The sequence below is a fragment of the Gadus chalcogrammus genome, chromosome 14 (assembly GCF_026213295.1).
Source record: "Gadus chalcogrammus isolate NIFS_2021 chromosome 14, NIFS_Gcha_1.0, whole genome shotgun sequence".
NCBI classification, from domain to species: Eukaryota; Metazoa; Chordata; class Actinopteri; order Gadiformes; family Gadidae; genus Gadus; species Gadus chalcogrammus.
This window is the reverse complement of record NC_079425.1, coordinates 19,103,508-19,123,507: the sequence shown is the minus strand read 5'-3', so window position 1 is coordinate 19,123,507 and position 20,000 is coordinate 19,103,508. Positions and strand designations below refer to the sequence as shown.

The following is a 20,000-nucleotide window of genomic DNA, read 5'->3' as shown; positions in this document are numbered from 1 at the left end:
TCGGTGCATTTTCAAGCGAGTAAAAAACCCAACCCCATGCACATTGGCTGGTGTGAGGTGCTGCTGTTGCGATGCTTTGTACACATTCTAGAGAAACTATGAACACATTTTGTATTGAGGGTGACACAAGAAGCGTTTGCAGACCTATATATTGCTACTTGTTCCGTCTTCCTCAAGATCCCCTCGACACGAAGGGATTTGAGTCTGTTTCTTGGAGTGAAGTCAAACGAAAGGAAGAACTTGTTCAACGTGGAGAGGATGATACAAATTTTAGTCTAGACATGTGCTGAAATCTAGAGGAGGGCTGTGTTAGCTCATACTTTGGTCTTATTGAAAGCCGCATAAGAACATTGTATCCTTCTGGGTTTCACACCTTCTCTGGCCTAAAATCATGGTAATTTTACTTTTTGTACAAGTTATGGTTTTCTATTGTGAAACATGGTTACACACATTGTATGAATGCAGTTTGAAAGAAAACAATTCACGAAGAACGACAAAACAAATGAAAAAGACATGCACGCACGCTAACATACAAACATAAGAATATGTAAAATGTATTATTTCTATGGGTGCACTTCAATGTATTGTGTGTGTGTGTGTGTGTGTGTGTGTGTGTGTGTGTGTGTGTGTGTGTGTGTGTGTGTGTGTGTGTGTGTGTGTGTGTGTGTTTGTGTGTGTGTGTGTGTGTGTGTGTGTGTGTGTGTTGCTGTGTGTGTTTCTGTGTGTGTGGTGCCACCTAAATTTTAACCTGGCTGCCTGAGGTCCAGCTATCTCCTGTGATGAATGGAGAGCCTGAACAGATGGCCAGATGCAGTGAGGCATGATGGGAAAAGGATTGAGGCAAGCAGGGCCAGGAGCCGGACAGTAGCTGTAAAGAAAATATAGAGAAGATGAAGGAGAGGGCAGAAGAAGAAGAGTGGCACAGCAAGCGATTAACAGACAAAAGTCTGGTAGAACGACGAGAAGAGAAGGGCAAACAGGTGGTTGATACAGATAAGAGCAGGAAGAGAGATGAAGATAGAGAACTGAGAGAGAGAGAGAGAGAGAGAGAGAGAGAGAGAGAGAGAGAGAGAGAGAGAGAGAGAGAGAGAGAGAGAGAGAGAGAGAGAGAGAGAGAGAGAGAGCACATGAGAGAGACAGAGACAGAGCGAGGGGGCCGAGACTAAGAATAAAGAGACAGAGAGGGAGAGATAAGTCAAGCCCAACAGACAGAAACACAGATAAATGAGTGCAGCGAATGAATAAAAAAAAGGAATGAAAATAATTTTGAGGAGAAAGCTGAACTGAGGGACAGACCAAGAGAAAAGTCACGGGGCCATTGTTTTACCAATCCCGTTTATTGACGCGACAGCAGCGGCAACTTATTTCTAAGCCGTTGCCAGATTAGACCCCGACCCCAAACCCCAGCAGCCAGGTGGTGCCTCCAGCACACTGACTCACCGGGCTGGGACCAGGAGGATTGATTGATCTCCATCTACTAATCCCCAACTGGCGGCCCTGGCCCCACTGCCCTGCTCTCTCTGCTAGCCGACAGCAGCCCCCCCATCCCCCGCCTTCCCCTGCCTGCATGATTGAAGCACCACAGGAAGGGGCGTGGAGCTGGCTCCAAACATGGTCGTGTCTTCCAGGGAGGTGAGGCCGAAGGGGGGAGGCGCAGGGGGGAGCGTGAGGTGAGATTAGCAGGGATGGGAATAGGTCGTAGTTCGTTGGTTTAGTAATGTTTTGTTTTTTTGGGTCTGATCCAGCATACATTAGGCTGACAGTAATTCTGTTGAGGTATTGTACATTATGTAATATATTGCAGAGAATATAGTTTTAGCATAAACGGCAAATCTGGCTCCCCAAATTAATAAATGGAGGGCCTGGTGTGTTATTTATGGCAATGAGAACAACACATGATATTATAGGATATTGTATAATAGTGCGTTGCATAACTAGATGAAATATGTTATATTATTTCAGGGACAAGCTAATGTGTGTAGTTTTTGTGTTTGACTTCCATCTTCCTTGAAGCATCCTTGAAGAAAATCACTTCTGCTCATCAACGACGTGTATAATACAAATTTACTGGCAGACACGCTGGAATAAACTGTTTGATTAATAGCACATCATAATATGTGTAAAAGTTTTCGCACTACTACATCCGTTCACTTTTTCACCATCTGAAATTCACAAAAACAACAATGCAGTTGGTTGTGGGGAGAATTTTTTTGCAAAAGCTGCTGGATATAATGCACAACAGTACACACCCCCTACACCTCTAACTCGTCAGGCACTGCTCCGGCTGGCGGCTCCTTCAGACCTGCTGCACTAAGGACCCTTTCAGGTGATCAGTCCTACCCACGCATTAGCCACCTCCAATGAAAATATCTCCCGTCTGAGTGGCAATGCGTAATGCACATTAATGCACATTGTACAGTATATCAATAGAATATCCTGCCTTGAAGTTAAGAAAATCAATACCTTTTCATTATATTTTATAGCTAGTGTATTATGTAGTGTAGTATTTGTATTTTTACATATTTTTTAATTCTGTGTTGTTTCTTTTTACCTACCTCAGTGTGTGTGTTTTTGTAAATTATTCGTCATTTATTGCTAAATTTGCACTGCAACACTTCAATGTCCCTTTGGGGACATAAAGAGTACTCCATATATCTATTCATCTATCTATCCATTTATCCATCTTTCTTTAGCTATCTATCTATCTATCTATCTATCTATCTATCTATCTATCTATCTATCTATCTATCTATCTATCTATCTATCTATCTATCTATCTATCTATCTATCTATCTATCTATCTATCTATAATGCATCTTAGCTTCTAACGTGTTACCGTGTAAGCAGTTAGCGTGTTGACGTCCTCTGTGATCCTGAAGAGTTGTAATCTTCTGCTCCACCTGTCAAGCTGTAAGCTGTCGACTTCAGCTCCCCAGTCGATAAAATATGATTCATACAGTGTATTCAGGTGCCGTCTGGCAATTTTACACAGTTGCTAGTCTTAAAATATGCCATAATGATGCAGTTCTTTGGATAGATCCTCTCTGTGTGACACTATTGACGAAGCCTCGAGGCTTGACTAAATTCTTCACAAACTATCGGAAAATATTGGCTTAAAATGAATCAGACGTTTGAGTCTTGTTTCGGCTTAGAGTAAAACAAACAGTTTCAGAGTTCATTCATATAATAATGATTTTAATTTTTTCCTGTTTTCTTGGCCTCTACAGCAGAAACACATCAGTACAATTAATGCAATTTTCCCCAGTATACTTATCACGAGTTTCCCCTGTAGGACCACTGCAGTTTTGTCTATAATTATTGTATCTAATCTCACTTTACTTCACCTCACTTCACCTGATACAGCTTTGACATAGCTGTCTGACAGACGAATGCTACAAACACAGGCTTTCATACAGGCAACCTTCACAGTTAGCCAAATGGCATACTGGACATCACTGACAAATATGACAACAGTAAGCTAGGGAGATCTGTATGCGATTCGCACATTTGCAAACGGTTTGTAAGCATTCTTCTGCACAACTACAGAACTGCATACTTCATAGAATAGACAAGCTATCTCTTCTAATAAGTCATTTATTAAAAATATTTACAGGCAAATTTATATTTAAAACTGTCATCAATCGCCAACCTACTGCTTATTTCTCATGAAGTTAGAGAGCATTAAAATAACCAATGTTCAATGTTCATAACCTTGATTTGGAGATGTTGGCCATCAGAAAAAAAACATACATCTTGGTCTTTATCCATCTTTGTAGTGAGAGGAGGGCCTGTGGACAACGGGTGTACTGCTAAGGTTGAGTACCATTGAGTCATCCCACACTCCATAACAGAGCCTTTATAGCTTGTTGAGGTCATAAAGTATGGCTACTGATTTCTCATATTGGATTTTTAAGAGTGCCTCAAAAAAGAAGAAGAACTGTAGCCGAAGAAAATTACAATATTTCTCATCGTATACAGTATAGCCTACGATAAATTGTTGTTAACATTAAGCAATTCATAGGGATATTTGTGGATGCTACAGAACTTGAATTTCAGTTCTAGGTTCAAATACGATATGTTGTTTTTCTAGTTTAGTCGATTTAAATTTTTTAGGGAGACTAACCTTGCAGTGTCTAAAAAAACAGGCACACAGGCGGCTGTAGTTCAAGTGTAAACAATTGCAGGAGCAAAGTGATATTAAAGGAGAGAGCGTCAAGGCCAGCGTCTGTGTGGATGAGTGTGCAGAGAGTAGCACTTGTTATTGCATCAATCCTTCAAGTTCATAATATAATCCTGTGCTCCTTATTTGCAATGGCCTTGCCTCATCTGGTGCTCCAAGTGTCTGGGGCTTTCTTTGTACGTTTTTAAAGGGGTTTGCTCAAGGTACAACTCATTCAAAGTGTGCATCCTCAAATATGTAAGAACTCTTTGAAAACCTTTGTATATGGCTACCCATTAACAAACACACTGTTTTCTGTCAATGTGTGACTTCTGGTAATAGAATGCTGCTTCTAATATTTTATGGGGACGCACTTAATGGAGCCCTGATCACAACAGCCAATAAGATGCATAAAGGAGTCCATTGACCTTGCAGGCTAGCCCTGTTCCAAAGGGGCTATGAAAGGGGTTTGGAACCACCAGATGTTCGGTCGATAAAACGATGACTACTGATGGATTCATTATGTATACAAGTACTAAAACTGGGCCGTTAACCATAGAATTCATCACCCCCGTTTTCTAAAGCACGGCCACGCTAGTTTAGCCCTCGCTATACCTCAGCACATAATAGTGCACAGTTTTATCATAGAACCCAATCTTTACCAGTGAGTCCCTGGAATACAACCAGCAACCTTTTGGAGGTCTACTACCAGCTCAAGCATATCCTCATTCTGTCAGCACCTCCGCCAAAATATACCAGACAGAAACTCTTGTGTTCCTCTCTCCCCCACTAAGGGCCCTATTTTGACGGTCTGAAACACAAGTGAGAAGCGCCAAACGCAAGTACCTTTTAGGCGGTTACCGGCTATTTTACCGGCGGATAAATGACTCTTGCGCCCGACGCATATCTAAAAAGAGTTGGTCTGAAGTAGCCTAATTACCCGTAGGTGTGGTTTGGGCTTAACGTGCAATAAACCAATGAGAGTGTCATCTCCAAACTCCTTTAAGAGCCATGAGCGCATTTTAATCTGACGAGTTGATATTTTGACAGCGCGTTTGCAGTCTCCGATGAGACAGATGCAGGACTACATGAATTTTTAACAAAAAATGGCTCCGTTTATGGCCGAATAATATGGCCTTATTCACACATGGAATAGCGTTTTCTTCCACAACTTCAGAACACTGAGTCCTCAAAAAAATTTCTGCAAAGAAAACTTAACACATAACACATAAGAAATGCTGTAACTAATCTATTTAATGATACACGCAATACATTAACAAACGTCGTCTCTAACCAGTATTGGATGCATTATTGTTATCGACTTGTGTTCCTGATATGCATGTTTCCCCCCGTTAAAAATACATTGCCATGGACTGTATTATGCGTTACGTGTTTAGTTTGCGTGTGTTTAAACAGATGGATGCACACAAGCGCGCCCGCATTCATTAATTTTTTTACACATACACACGCGCGCCCGCATTCATTCATTCTTTTTAACACTCACTTGCGGTAAATCAATGTTTCCTCACGATCAAATACTCATCAATCCTAAAAGTTATGGGCTTGTACACGATATATGAAAATATGTGTTTGCTGTACGGTGTTTGCAGATGCATTGATTTAAAAGTACAACTTATTACTGCTGTTTCCGCTGTTCTTTCCCAAATAATTTACCAAGAATGTATGGCTAGGTAGATGAGAGAAGCAAAGTGTATGCACGAGGTGCACAAGCAACATTATGCATGCGCCCTTAAAATAGCATCTGAACAACGCGCCACTGTCTTTAAACCAGGTATTTCCTGGTTTGTGGCGGAATTGTTTTCTGAAACTGCGAAATAGCACCAGGGAACTTTTGCGCTAGAACACGCCTCCTCCTTTCGCCGAACCGCCCCTCGGGGCGCAAGATCCTTTCCTAATTTACCGATGCGTGGCGGTGGAGGGAAAAGAACGCTCTGCGCCAGTTGCAAACTAGCAAGATATGCGTCAGTGTAGAAAGTCAATTGCGTTGGATGCAAGATAGGGCCCTATGTCTCCTTCCTCCTACCAAGGCCCGTGCGCCCATCCCAGCAGGGTAGTCAGAGGTCTCCTCATAGGAACAGGGGTGTACTGTGGTCAACATAGAGTGAAACGACATGATACACAGAACGAGCAGGAAGAGACAGAAGAGTGAGCTCAAGCGAGAGGGTGTGGGAGAGAGAGGAGGGGGGTTAGAAGGCGACATGCTTGTTTACCTGGCAGTAAAGCTCTGTGGTACACATTAATCACATTACTTTGGATGAAAAAGTAGGCTTTATCCTGTGGTTCCCAACACCCACGCTTTAGCAGGAAATTAAAACTAGAATTCAGAATCTAACCCGACCCCAACCTCATACATGCTCTTCCAACCAGTTCCTGTACTTTATTTTCTGCAGAATCAAGTGTTGTTGACTCTGAAGACGCCTGGGGGAATTCTTAAGTGGTGTGTGTGTGTGTGTGTGTGTGTGTGTGTGTGTGTGTGTGTGTGTGTGTGTGTGTGTGTGTGTGTGTGTGTGTGTGTGTGTGTGTGTGTGTGTACGGTGTGTGTGTGTGTGTGTGTGTGTGTGTGTGTGTGTGTGTGTGTGTGTGTGTGTGTGTGTGTGTGTGTGTGTGTGTGTGTGTGTGCGCGCGCGTGTGTGTGTGTGTGTGTGTGTGTGTTTGTATGTGTTGGGGCGATGTCTGTTTGGGAGCATGCGAGTTGATGTGCGTTTGTGTTTGTGTGTCTCTTTGTGTTTGTGTGTGTGTGTCTGTGTGCGTGTGTGTGTCTGTGTGCGTGTATGTATTCATGTGTGTGCAAGTTTTGTGACTGTGTCTAAGTGGTTGTGTGTTTTCTAATGTGATAGAATTGGAGTGGACAGTGCTGTTTTGTTGGCTGATTGCCGTTGCGACACCATTTACATTCATTGTCAGCCCAATCGCCGTCAGCGCGAGATGCTAACAGACAGAGATGCTACGAGTGTTCCCGAGCAGATATATAAGTTCAGCCACATGCGCTGAATGAATAACCGAGCCTTGTTGCGCTACATCTCTGAGGCTTCCCCTTATTTCACTCTCATTTCTGTGAAAGCAATCTGTTGAAGCGGGGGATTAGAGAAGAGCTTGTTGTACAGAATGTCTATTAGAGTAATGAATTTGAGTCTCACTATTTTGGAGGATTCATGTTCTCTCAGGTTGGTAAATTAAAACATTCTGCTCCTGGTTTTGGAGTTTGAGCATCGGGAATGAACCCATTTCTATTCTCTGTAAACATATCATTTCTATTGGAAAGCTGCACGCCAGAGATACGCACAGCACCCCCTCACACACACATACAGATGCAACAATGTTCAGATCGAGTTTTGATTGACTCAAAGCTAAGTTCAGTGTCTGCATAGATTTGTATTCATTCATTCAGCCATTGTCAAAATAAATATGTAAATAGTCGCTGGATGAAGAGTAGAGGTCATTATTTCATATCCCATTATTATTATATTGCGTTTAAAGAAGGGGTGAGTTTTACAATCGGTTACAATTCAAGCCCAACAGAGCCATATGACATGACTGCAGAAGCTACGGGAAAAGTTTACTTGGATAGTTTAATAACACGCTGTCACACTCAAGGTAACTGGTTTGACCTTGGTACCCGTAGCAATCAACCTATAGATAGAACTCTTATATGTTATACGGCAAATCCTCGCCAAGACAAGACAGAAAAAGCTTGACCTGTTCTGTCAGCAGGGTGTGAATACTCCTTCTGTTTCTATTATAGGGAGTAAACACATCACCTGCTGTACCAGATGTGAAGCAAGTTGACACAATGTATTATGGATCAAATAAGTGTTTGAGTTGTTTCTCTGTAAATCAGATTTATGTGTCTAGTGTGTGTGTGTGTGTGTGTGTGTGTTTGTGTGTGGGGTGCATGTGTTTTTTTTTCTTTGCATTTTAATCGTTTCTGTGTAAATGTGGATTTATACTGTCTTTGTTTTAGTTTTATTGTGTATGTGTGTGTGCATGCAGGCATCAGCATATGCGTGTGTGTGTGTGTGTGTGTATTTGTGTGTATTCGTTACTTTCCGCCTCCTCTTTTCCTCTCTTTCGTTTAATCCCCCACCCCCCCCCAGCCTCGTCCTCTGCTCATTCTTCATATTTTTCTGATTTCAGAAGTGCTCGGCCTTGGATCGATGTTAATCCTGCGCTGCATTGTTGTTTCAATGTTGCATCTGCAGTTCTGTTTTAGGTCATTCTGTAGTTTTCCTCTAATGTCTTTTATGAGAAGATTGCTTCAGAGGAGATTGAATAACAAAGAGTTGCCAGGGAAATGAACTTCCCGTCAGTGTTTGGCTATTAATGTGCAACGGAATACTGAGATGGATAAGGCCAGGGTGTAATGGATGACTGCGTTAAACATACACACACACACACACACACACACACACACACACACACACACACACACACACACACACACACACACACACACACACACACACACACACACACACACACACACACACACACCAAACGCACACACACACACACACACAGATATACTCAGAACTCCACTTGCATACAATATGAATATTCTGATTTACACAGAAAATAGTCTAAAAACACACACTCAGTCTACACCTAATTTCCAGTGTTGCTTAAATTAGTATATCATTTGGTAAAATAGTATTAAAATCCTATATTTTTGCCAGACCTTTACCAGTATTTGAACGTTCCGGTTTGTGAATGTTCCACTCTGCTTCAAACGCAGGTGGTGTTGTTTTTGTGACGTTGAAGGCCCTTTTAGAAATGTCTTTGACGTCACGTCGAAGGCACAATGGTGGCGAGTCGTGTGTGGATGTGTGGAGTTGACGTTGATGGTCGTGTGTTGACGTAGGTCGTAACCGTGGGGATAACACACATAATACACCTTTCCTTTGTGGAACTCTGAGGCTAAACACGTTTTACTAAATCTCATACTGTACACAATTACTGTATTGTGCCTAACACACAGGCACAATACAGTAATTGCAAACACATAGAAATGAACTATTTTTGCACAGACCACTGTAATAGAATAACCCTGCCTGCTGTTTGGCTTGGAGATAAGGTATATATCTTATGGTGTGTGATTGTGTGTGTGTGTGTGTGTGTGTGTGTGTGTGTGTGTGTGTGTGTGTGTGTGTGTGTGTGTGTGTGTGTGTGTGTGTGTGTGTGTGTGTGTGTGTGTGTGTGTGTGTGGAGGGAGGGGGAGGGGGGGGAGTACACCTATTCAATTCTACGCACAGCAGTAGACCAGTACTTTGAAATGATATCGACTTTGCCAGGGGCTCAATTGGACATGCTCCGCTCTGAGTGGTTTTGAGGAGTATTTAGGAGCAAAATACGGATTAAGGTTTAAAGTTGTTTCCGTACAACGGTCATCCCACATTCATTTATACATTTTTAGAGGACCTCAGCAAAAGTGAATCAGAACAATGGAAGAGAAAAGATAAGGTCTGATGAATTCTTAACTCTGTCAACAACTCCAACTGAACTAAATAGAGACACATCCTTAGGTTGGAGTACACCAGATTATTTTCAAACACAAAATTGAAATACAAAAGCAGTGCACGTACATCAATGAAGTCTCAAGATTGACATAGATGAACCATTTAAATTTTCAAAAGTGGCCTTAAGCTCTCAAAGACCAAGGTCCTAAGATGTCAGCTGTGCTTCGCGTGACCAACACAACAACAAACAACAAACAGCAAGGATTGCCTCGTTCGCGGTTTGGGGGATCCCTGCTGAAAGGTTCTGGGTTTCGACTGCAAATGTCCGCAGCCTAACCCTCGTACAGGCCTCTTAGGAGGTAAGAGGCCTCCTCACCCTTCACACACTCCTTAAAGTCCTGGTTCAGAACGGTGAATCCAAGAGCACAGCGAGCAGGAATGCAGGCGGGCTGTGATTCTTCGCTCGCCTCAAACATTTTGCCTATGTTTTCCATGTTTCTCGCGAAAGACTAAATGTGAGTCCCTGTACCCCCCCCCCCCCCCCTCCAGCCGCCCCGGCCCTGCGGCTGTCCGTCAACGAGACCCTGGTGGTGGACCCCGGGCGCGACGTCACCATGAACTGCGAGGTGATATCGGGCTTCCCCCGGCCCACCGTCACCTGGTCCCGCTACCCGGGCGCCCTGCCGCTCAGCGCCCAGGTGCGGGGCAGCGCCCTGGTGCTGCGCGCCGTCACCCCCGCCGACGCCGGCTTCTACAACTGCACGGCGGTCAACAACGTGGGGAACCCCGCCCGCCGCAACGTCAACCTGGTGGTCCGCTGTAAGCCGGGGGGGGGGGGGGAGGAGAAGAGCTTTGTGTGTGTGTTGGAGTGGGGTGTCTCAATGTGTGTGTATGTTTTTATGTGTGTGCCCTATGTGTGTGTGCCCTATGTGTGTGTGTGTGCGTGCGTGCGTGCGTGCGTGCGTGCGTGCGTGCGTGCGTGCGTGCGTGCGTGTGTGTGTGTGTGTGGTATGAGTTTGTTGTCTCTGAATGCATGTTTCAAACCCTGCCATGACCTGCTTACACTACATACTGACTGAGTGGTCCATTCCCACACGTTTGTTCATGTGTGGGCTTTCAGTGTTTGCGTCAACGTTTTTCACGGTACATTAATTAACATCCATGCTCATTTGCACACGTATTCTATAAGCATGTCTACCTGCTATGACATGGTGTCTTTGGGTTTTGAGTAGCAAAAAAAGAATGTTCTCTTCAACATAATTTTGCGTGCTGCTGAAACAAAAGCGTTTCCACTTCTCGGCCCCGACGGCTATTTTTAGCCCTTTTAATCATCTTTATTCACTCCAATTAGTTATACTGGAGTGGAAGCAATTAGCAAACAGCCTCTTGTGTTAGTTAACAGTGCAGCGAGCGTATGGTGGATGGCTTTCTGCTGTAAGCTTAATGGGCCTGAACACACTGTCACACTGACACAGGTGGGGAGTCGGTGAGGGAAACACACACACACACACCCAAAGATATGTAGGCTCATGTGCACGCACACATAGACACGCATGTGCACAGGCAAAGGCAAACACAAACGCAAAGACCCTCACAGACACACAATAATCACGGATATTCACACTCATAAATGCATCAACGCACAAGCACACACTCAAACACACACACCTACACACACATAAACAAGCATGCACACTCACACATGCTCTGTTGCAGGCTCCGTGCAAGTGTTACCATTTTGTTGGCACATATACACTGGTGAACCCGAGCACATGAACTTGTCTGGCCGCAGCGCAAACACACACACACACACACACACACACACACACACACACACACACACACACACACACACACACACACACACACACACACACACACACACACACACACACACACACACACACACACACTCCCTCTCACAGATACTCCCTGCAGGAACCCACACAGATTACTCTCTGTCTCGCTCCGTTTTAGTTCTTCTCTTCTCACACATATAGAACATGAAAACACATTATGCACATGAAGAGCCCTGGCTGCACCTGAGCAACCAGTTAACAAGCTCCAAAGGAGTTTAAATCAAGCTTTCCTCTCCTCCTCGCACCTGTCTCGTGGGGATGGAGTGGGTTTGTTTGGTATTCAGAACAGAGGTCTACGGGGAGCCGGGGTGTAAATTGAATGCGACAGCCTAAGTGTTACATTGTGTCCTTGATTTTGTTATTCCCCACAATCATCCTATTGTTGTTCTCCATCCGTCCATCTCATTCTTTTCCTGCTTTGCTGTATTCTAATGTTTTTTTATTCCTCGCTTCTTTATGTTTTTTCAAAGAAATATGTCAGGTCTATGCGTTCCCCTGTTACAGAGATTGTGTTTTGCACAATTTCTCCCGACACGGAACTGTGTTTTTCAACCAAGGTTTCTCTTCCCCTGGTGTCCAAGGACTAATCCTTTGACTTCGGTCAACACCCGACCATCTATCTCTGTCAATTAACTAAACATAGATCCCTTCTTTCTTTTTCCCACTATAAATTCACACCCACCACCACCTCTACTTCCTCCACCATCACCCCTCCCCCCAACTCCATCATCATCACCACCCTCACTGCCACTTCTTCCACCACCACCACCATCTCCTCAATACCCCCCATCTCCTCCATCTCCCCATTAACACAACCACCACCGTCGCCAACACCACCACTACCACATCAATCATCTGCATTCCATGACCTCCACCCTCACCTCCATCACCACCCCCACTACCATCACTACCCCCACGATCATCCTAACTTTCTCCATTCCATCACCTTCATGTCTACCTCCACCCTCACCTCCATCAACACCCTCACCACCTCCACCACCGTCACTTCCCCCCCTATCACCTTAACCTTCACAACCTTCATCTCCATCACTACCTCCACTATCACCTTAACCTTCACCACCTCCACCACCATCACTACCTCCACTATCACCTTAACCTTCTCCACCTTCATCACCATCACCACCTCCACTATCACCTTAACCTTCTCCACCTCCACCACCATCACTATCCCCACTATCACCTTAACCTTCTCCACCTCCACCACCATCACTACCTCCACTATCACCTTAACCTTCTCCACCTCCACCACCATCACTACCCCCACTATCACCTTAACCTTCTCCACCTCCACCACCATCACTACCCCCACTATCACCTTAACCTTCTCCACCTCCACCACCATCACTACCCCCACTATCACCTTGACCTCCTCCATTCCATCACCTTCACGTCACCACCTTCACCCTCACCTCCCTCCCCTCTCTCCTCCCACCACCAGCGATGAGCAACCTGACCTTCCAGATCACGCCCGACTCCAACAAGGACAGCGAGAGCATCCAGATGGGTCGCGACCTCAAGCTGTCCTGCCACGTGGACGCCACCCCTCAGGACAAGGTCAACTACACCTGGTACAAGAACGGCGCCGCCGTCTTCAACACGGAGACCCTGATCCTGCTGCGCAGCGACCCGGACATGGCGCCCGGCACCAGCAGCCTGGAGATCGTGGACATGAAGTTCCGCGACCTGGCCACCTACAGCTGCGTGGCCAGCTTCCCCGGGAGCAGGGTGCAGGAGCTCCGCGTGGACGTCAACGTCACCCAGAGCAGCGGTGAGGGCTCCGTGGAGCGACCGTCCGCTCTCACAAGGCCCTGTGGCACAGCGGTGACACTGGAGTCGGTTGGTGGAGAACAACCTGGTGGACTCAATAATTAAAATAGAGAACCAAGAAGAAGAAGGTCAGAAATATGTGTCGGTTTAAAGTTAAGCTAAAACGGTGAACTCGATTACAAATAGAACTATCTCCAAATGTAAATGCTGGTCAATGAATGATGCAAGGTTTGTTTGTTTAGCACCAAAGCACTCAGACATCTAACACACACACACACATATACACACACACACACGTCAATATGGTTCTATCTGTGTTTAAACCTGATGGGGGTCATTAAGCAGCCGTTTATTTAAGTTTCTCTAGATATGTGTCAACGCCCCGTGAAATTCAACTTGTTAACCCCAGCAGCTGTTCCACTTTACTCTCTTATACCTTCGGGCATCCCCATCTCTCTCTCTCTCTCTCTCTCTCTCTCTCTCTCTCTCTCTCTCTCTCTCTCTCTCTCTCTCTCTCTCTCTCTCTCTCTACGTCTCTTTGTGTTGTCAACCCACTTTCATTTTATACTGATTACAATTTCACTTCCACCCTCTATGTGGACTCTGTGTGTCCTTGTTTTAGATGATATACTGGGCTGCTCAGCGTGTGTTTATCGTGTGTTCTACTGAATGGCCAACTGGCAGTTCTTAATATGTTAATCAGGTTACAGTATACATTATTGAGCAAAGCAGTGATCTTACCACTGGTGAAGGGCACTGTGTCATGAATTAATGAACATGAACACGTAGGGAGAAATGCTTCAGTCAACCTACTTATTTTCAAACTTCACTCCTCGATTGTGCTACAATTTGTGAGAATGACTTGGGGCCGCAAATGGCAAAAAAGATTTAGCATCAAGTCAATTGTATTTGTTTAGCCTTTAATCACAGTTACAAAGGAATGCAAAGGGTTCATAGGCCGCATTACCGTAAGCCATTCAAAGGAATAACACATTATGGTTGTGATTTTTTATGGTGATTCCTTGACTTTTCCTTTATCTCCTGTCACCCCACAACTATCCATCCCTATATCTGACACTTAACTCTTTCCCTCTCTCTCACTCGCTCCCCCTCCTGCACCCTCTCTCTGCCCCTCCTCTCCCGCCCCCCCCCCCCCCCCCCCAGTCATCCCCCCGGTGCTGGTGGTGCCCCCTGGGGGCCAGGTGGTCAGCGCCAGGGAGGGGGGCAGCGCGGAGTTGGTGTGCCTGGTGGCGGACGGCAAGCCCCGGCCCCCCATCCTCTGGTCCCGGGTGGACAAGGACCAGCTGATGCCGTCGGGGCAGGCGGTGGTGGAGACGCGGGACGGCCGGCTGCGGCTCGCCAACATCAGCCGCGACATGATGGGGCCGTACCGCTGCCAGACGGCGCCCTACAACGGCCTGAACATCAAGCGCCGCGAGGCGCAGGTGCAGCTCAACGTGCAGTGTGAGTACGGAGTCGGTGGCACGGGGGTTGGTCCGCCGAGTGGGGCGCCATAAAACGAGATGAGAACAGATTTTATTCATCCCAGACGGGTATCACTGCAATCTGCAGGTGACTACGGTGATAGAGGTGTACAAAGAGCGGCCAAGACCAGTAGTGCAGTGGTCAGGGTGGGAGTCAATCCCTAAAGGCCCTCGCTTCAAATCCAATGTTCGTTGGATCGTTTTTTTTTGTCATTAATGTTTCTAACGAAAAACTCTTAAGTTGCTTTAGATAAAAGTCGATATCCTCAATATAACATTTGTATTATCTCGTCTGCACTCTTATTCTTACTGCTTTACTCATACTGCTTTACCCAACCATTCATTTTAGGAATATATATTAGAACTATAGATTGTACTCTCCTTACTACATCAGTCTTTTTGCAGTTTTTACCTTTGCTTGGGCTTATACTCCGGTCAGAGTCGCTACACACAATACTACACCAGTAGAAAGAGAATAAAGCATTGACTTGAATTCCAAGCCCCCTACCTTTTGCCAAAGCCTTGGAATCGTTCCAATGTAATATAACTGGCATAACTACAAACACATACCCAGTGAAACTCCACTTTATTAAAAAGTGGATACGTGTACAGTTTTGTATTCGTGGAGCGCATTGGCCCACAGACATAGCAATGCTTCATGTGGTTGAGTACACTGTTGCAGCTTAATTTCCCTGATTGAGTGAAATCAATGATTTTGTGTTGAAGAGAAGAAGAAAAACTCACCCATTTTACTTACTGCGCCAGCGTTTTTTTCTAATTTCTAAAATGTTGCGTTTGTTTATTTCATTAGGGTTCCTTTCCTGATATTTCCCGAGGCTGACGCTTACGGATGGATGTGTTTTCATGATGTTAGCTCCATAATTTAGCAGATTTTATCTACCGACCGGATTCCCCCAATAGTATGCATTCCTGTTGGGTTGATTCCCCTGCAATCAGCCTCCAAAAACGCTGCTAAACATGGATACAAACCAGTCTTTCTCCCGTCAGCCGGACAGCAAATAAGGACTTATTTTAGTCAATTTCTGTCTAGGTGCAAATGTTGCTTGTGCTGTCAAAGAAAGCACAAGCAGCCTGTGCAGCAAGCAACATAATGCTAACACAGTATAGTAAATAAAGAACACCAAGCTTCACCACTAAAGCGGCAAAACCAATCCTGACATTACCTTTCCTCAGCTCAACGTTAGCAACTTCAGCTTATCCAACCGTACCTTTTCTACCTTACCATATTTGCATTTCACCGGTTCTTACCTCATTACCTTACCTTATCCCTATTCTAATTTACCTCACCTCACTGATCATACCTAAGCCAGATTGCCGTTCCAGTTAACTGACTTACCGCACTATACTTTATCTTAATTTACCGATTCCTCTTTACCTCACCTAAGTTACCTTACCTTATCGTATTTACCTTACCAGTTACTTTACATATCTATTTCTTACCTTACCTTGGTAACCTTTCCTTAAAGTAAGTTACCTCACCTTGGTTTTGTTACGTTAGCATGATACCAGGTTACCATGCATCCTTAACTTAAATCTTTCATCCTTTCTTTACCCTGCCACGTAACCTTACCCTACGCCTCCCTGCCTTACCTTACCTTCTTACTCATTCCATTTGTCTCCCTCCACTCGTAATCCTATCCAAGTTCTACTGTTTTCCTTTTCCAAAGTCACTCCCAAGTCATCAGTATGTGTGTGGTCTCTGTTTCCAGCGTAAGGGGATGTGCCCGTACACTAATCAGACACAGGGTTTGCCCTTTGACCCCCCCTTCAACATCGATCTGGCTAAAACAACGGTCAGATAAAGAGAAAGCCTTTCAGGGGGGTTACCGGGGGTTAAAACGGTCTTTGTTCCAGAAAAACGATAGGCTGAGAAAGATCACCTAGTGATCTGTGTCACATTTTCGTCTTTTATTCACTTGGCATGGGATGGTGGAAATCTACTGTTTAGACATTGTCTAAATGCACTTTGACTACATTTCCTAAACCTAACTTTTATTCCTTGATCAAACCTGTCTGAAATATAAACGTTTTTTATTGTCTAGATCCACTTTACACTATAACAATGCACAGATTTTTAATTGCAGTGATATTTTTCCGCATGCATGAACCTTTAAATACTCAAAAGATTCAAAACAAAAACTGTTAAAGTGATCTTGTTTTTTTCGATAAAGCAGAAACTCCCTGCAAACAATTCATTTAGGTTGTTGAATAGTTCAGGCTAGTATTCACAAACATTACTGTCTCACTCCCTCTCTCCTTCCGTCATTCTTACCTTTTATTTGATCTAACCCTACCCTCTCTTCCTCCTTTAAATGTTGATCTTTCTAGAACATATCTCTTTAAAGCAATAGGCGTGACAGAGATTGGAAGTTAATTACAAGGGAACTCAGGTCTCTATGCAATATGGCTCCGGTTATCATCAGTGCTGGTGGAGGCACCGCCGTGGCTAATATGAGCATGATTAGCTGGGGGTGAGGTGTAGCTTGTGATTTATGTCATTTGCCTGCAGTGCATCATTGCTGACCCAAAGGTAATACCAGCAAGCGAGTCATCCACAGGGGGACATGATAGCGACTGACAGGTTAATTACAGCTGGTTAACAGGGCTCAGCCACGTCTGTGCCCTGTGGAAAGCCCTGATTTACAACAATGATAATATTTCCTGAATCTCTGGTTGCTCATAATACAGTCGCCTGTCTCTCCTGATCTGGGAAAATAGTTTTTTCCTGTAATGAGTACACAGGAGAAAAATACAAATAATGAAGGAACATTAATCAAGCAAAAAGTGATACTTCCGCTTGAATTTTCACCGAATTTCTGTTGATGAAGTGTCTATTTCTTAAATTACCTCTCCATTACTATTATTCATGTATTAACATACAAGAAACACTCAATTAATTTGCCAAAAACGTCTTAATCTGTAATCATTGTGCACTCATGCTTGGAGTAACAGGAAAACAGAAATGTCAACGATACCGTGCTATTTGTCAGTTTCAAAGAGCATGTCCCGTTAAGTTCAACCGGTTTATTCCGGCCCGTGGCATATTTAAAACTGAAATAAAAAGTTTGTTACATTACTGATAAAACCAACATTTACATAAAATAAAAAAACAGTGTTACAGTTGCTGTACTTGAAGCTATATCTGACGTGTTCCCCTCCCCCAGACCCTCCCATGCTGGACCCCGTGTTCCAGGACGTCCGCTCCAGGAACTACCAGTTTGTGACGCTGCGCTGCGGGGTGCTGCGCTCCAGCCCCCCGAGGCTCACCAACGTGCGATGGTACCGCAACGGGGAGCTGGTCCGCATGCCGCCGCTGGACCCCAAGGACGTGCCGGAGTACAAGTTCAAGCTGGAGCCCAGCAACAACGGCTCGTACGAGTGCCGCGTCAGCAACGCCGCCGGCACCTCGGCCTGCACCTTCGACGTCTCGGGTGAGTGGCGGGGCAACGGCGAGAGGGGCCGTCATCTCAGTGACGCAACGCTCAATTATATTGAATTGATTTAATTATATATAGATATTACGTTAATTATTGATGTGTTGTGGCTGTGTCGAGTTCTACTCGCGTCATATCCCGCCTTAATCGTACGTCGTCCTCACGTCATATCCCGCCTCAACCGTATCCAATCAGCATTGACTAGTTAGGAGCGAAAGGAAGCTCCTACCCCGACGCAGGTACCTACCACCTGAGCCACTCACTGAGCCCCTAAATGGTGGAGGGGGCGGACCCTCTCTCCCCAGCCACACCCATAGCGGCTCACCGGAGGGAAGAGGCACTCAGTCGGATATGCTACGAAGAGTATGATGATGTTGGATGTTCGGACTCTGCAGTGCGATTCGTCCGTTTTTGATTTGATCAATTTGTTTGGTTGATTGAGACGATAGTACAAGCTCGAACAGGAAATTCGGGAAATCGCATTTTATATATTCATTCATATATTAAATGAGTCTGATCGTTGGATAGTAAGTAATTATTTAGTTTGAAAAGTAGTCCAAAGGGCTATTAGGAGTGAACATTTGCATTCAGTCACTAAGCAGACATTTTAATCCAAAGCAATTTATAACCGAGGCTTAGCACAAAGCATACAATGAAATTGAAATAAAGTGCTGCACAAAGTGTGATTTCTTTATATAAAGGAAACCAACTGGCCAGAGTGCAGAGTAGCTACAGGGTTCAAAACACAGCCTGAGTACAATCAGGACTCACACGACTCTCTCTCTCTCTCTCTCTCTCTCTCTCTCTCTCTCTCTCTCTCTCTCTCTCTCTCTCTCTCTCTCTCTCTCTCTCTCTCTCTCTCTTTAATTCTCCCTCTCTCTCTTTTCAAAGTTTTTCTCTTCTCATTTTGAGCATTCCCAAAATCACTTGGATTGAATACAGATCAATCAATGATGTTTCTATAGATGTTTGTAATCAGTTATCTTCTTCCAAATTATTCATGAATTAATTCTAACCCTGGATGGATCCAGGAAAAGATAGTCTTATTTATCGCTGCCAAATTTCGTGATTTTAGTTTGAATCCATAACTCACTCTCTCTGTCTCTGTCTCTCTCTCTCTCTCTCTCTCTCTCTCTCTCTCTCTCTCTCTCTCTCTCTCGCAGCTCTCTCTCTCGCTCTCTCTCTCTCTCTCTCTCTCTCTCTCTCTCTCTCGCTGCTCTTCTGTCCCTTGGTCTCTTCGATCATCTCTATGATGCTCTGTCCTTTGCTCTTTTTATCATGCTCTATCTCCTGCTTTGTCCTATGTTCTCTCTCCCCTCTCTCCCTTTTTCACTCTTTCTCTCCCCGCTCTCTTTCTTTTCCTCTCTCTTCCTCCGTCTAAAGTATCCTCTCTCCTCTATTGTCTTTTTCTTCTGCCTTCCTCCCGTGCACTCTCCCTCACCCTCCCCACTCTCTCTCCCCCCGTCATTAATTTCCTCATTCTTTCTCTCTCTATGCCTCCCTGCTCTTAGTCACCACCCTCATTGTCTCCCTTCCTCTGCCCTCCCTTCCCAGCGAGGCCGTATGATGCTGAGTTCTACTTCGACACGCCAAACCCCATCCGCATCCTGAAAGGGAACAACTACTCCTTCAACCTGCAGTGGACTCAGAGGGACCCGGAGGCCACCGACCGCATCATAGGCTACTGGATCAACGTCCGCAAGGTACACACACGCACGCACGCACGCACGCACGCACGCACACACGCATACATACATACAGACATGCAATCCAGATGCACA

The 20,000-nt window shown here is 44.9% G+C and overlaps 1 protein-coding gene across 1 annotated transcript in view; it reads left to right on the top strand.

Moving 5' to 3' along the window:
- Positions 1-20,000, top strand: part of LOC130404008 (MAM domain-containing glycosylphosphatidylinositol anchor protein 1) — a 132,742-nt gene that overhangs the window by 81,283 nt on the left and 31,459 nt on the right. Inside the window, exons 6-10 of the mRNA XM_056608593.1 lie at positions 10,183-10,452; positions 12,952-13,281; positions 14,445-14,744; positions 17,950-18,216; positions 19,774-19,922. Of these exons, the coding sequence (XP_056464568.1) occupies positions 10,183-10,452; positions 12,952-13,281; positions 14,445-14,744; positions 17,950-18,216; positions 19,774-19,922 (1,316 nt within the window). The remainder of the gene's footprint in view (positions 1-10,182; positions 10,453-12,951; positions 13,282-14,444; positions 14,745-17,949; positions 18,217-19,773; positions 19,923-20,000) is intronic.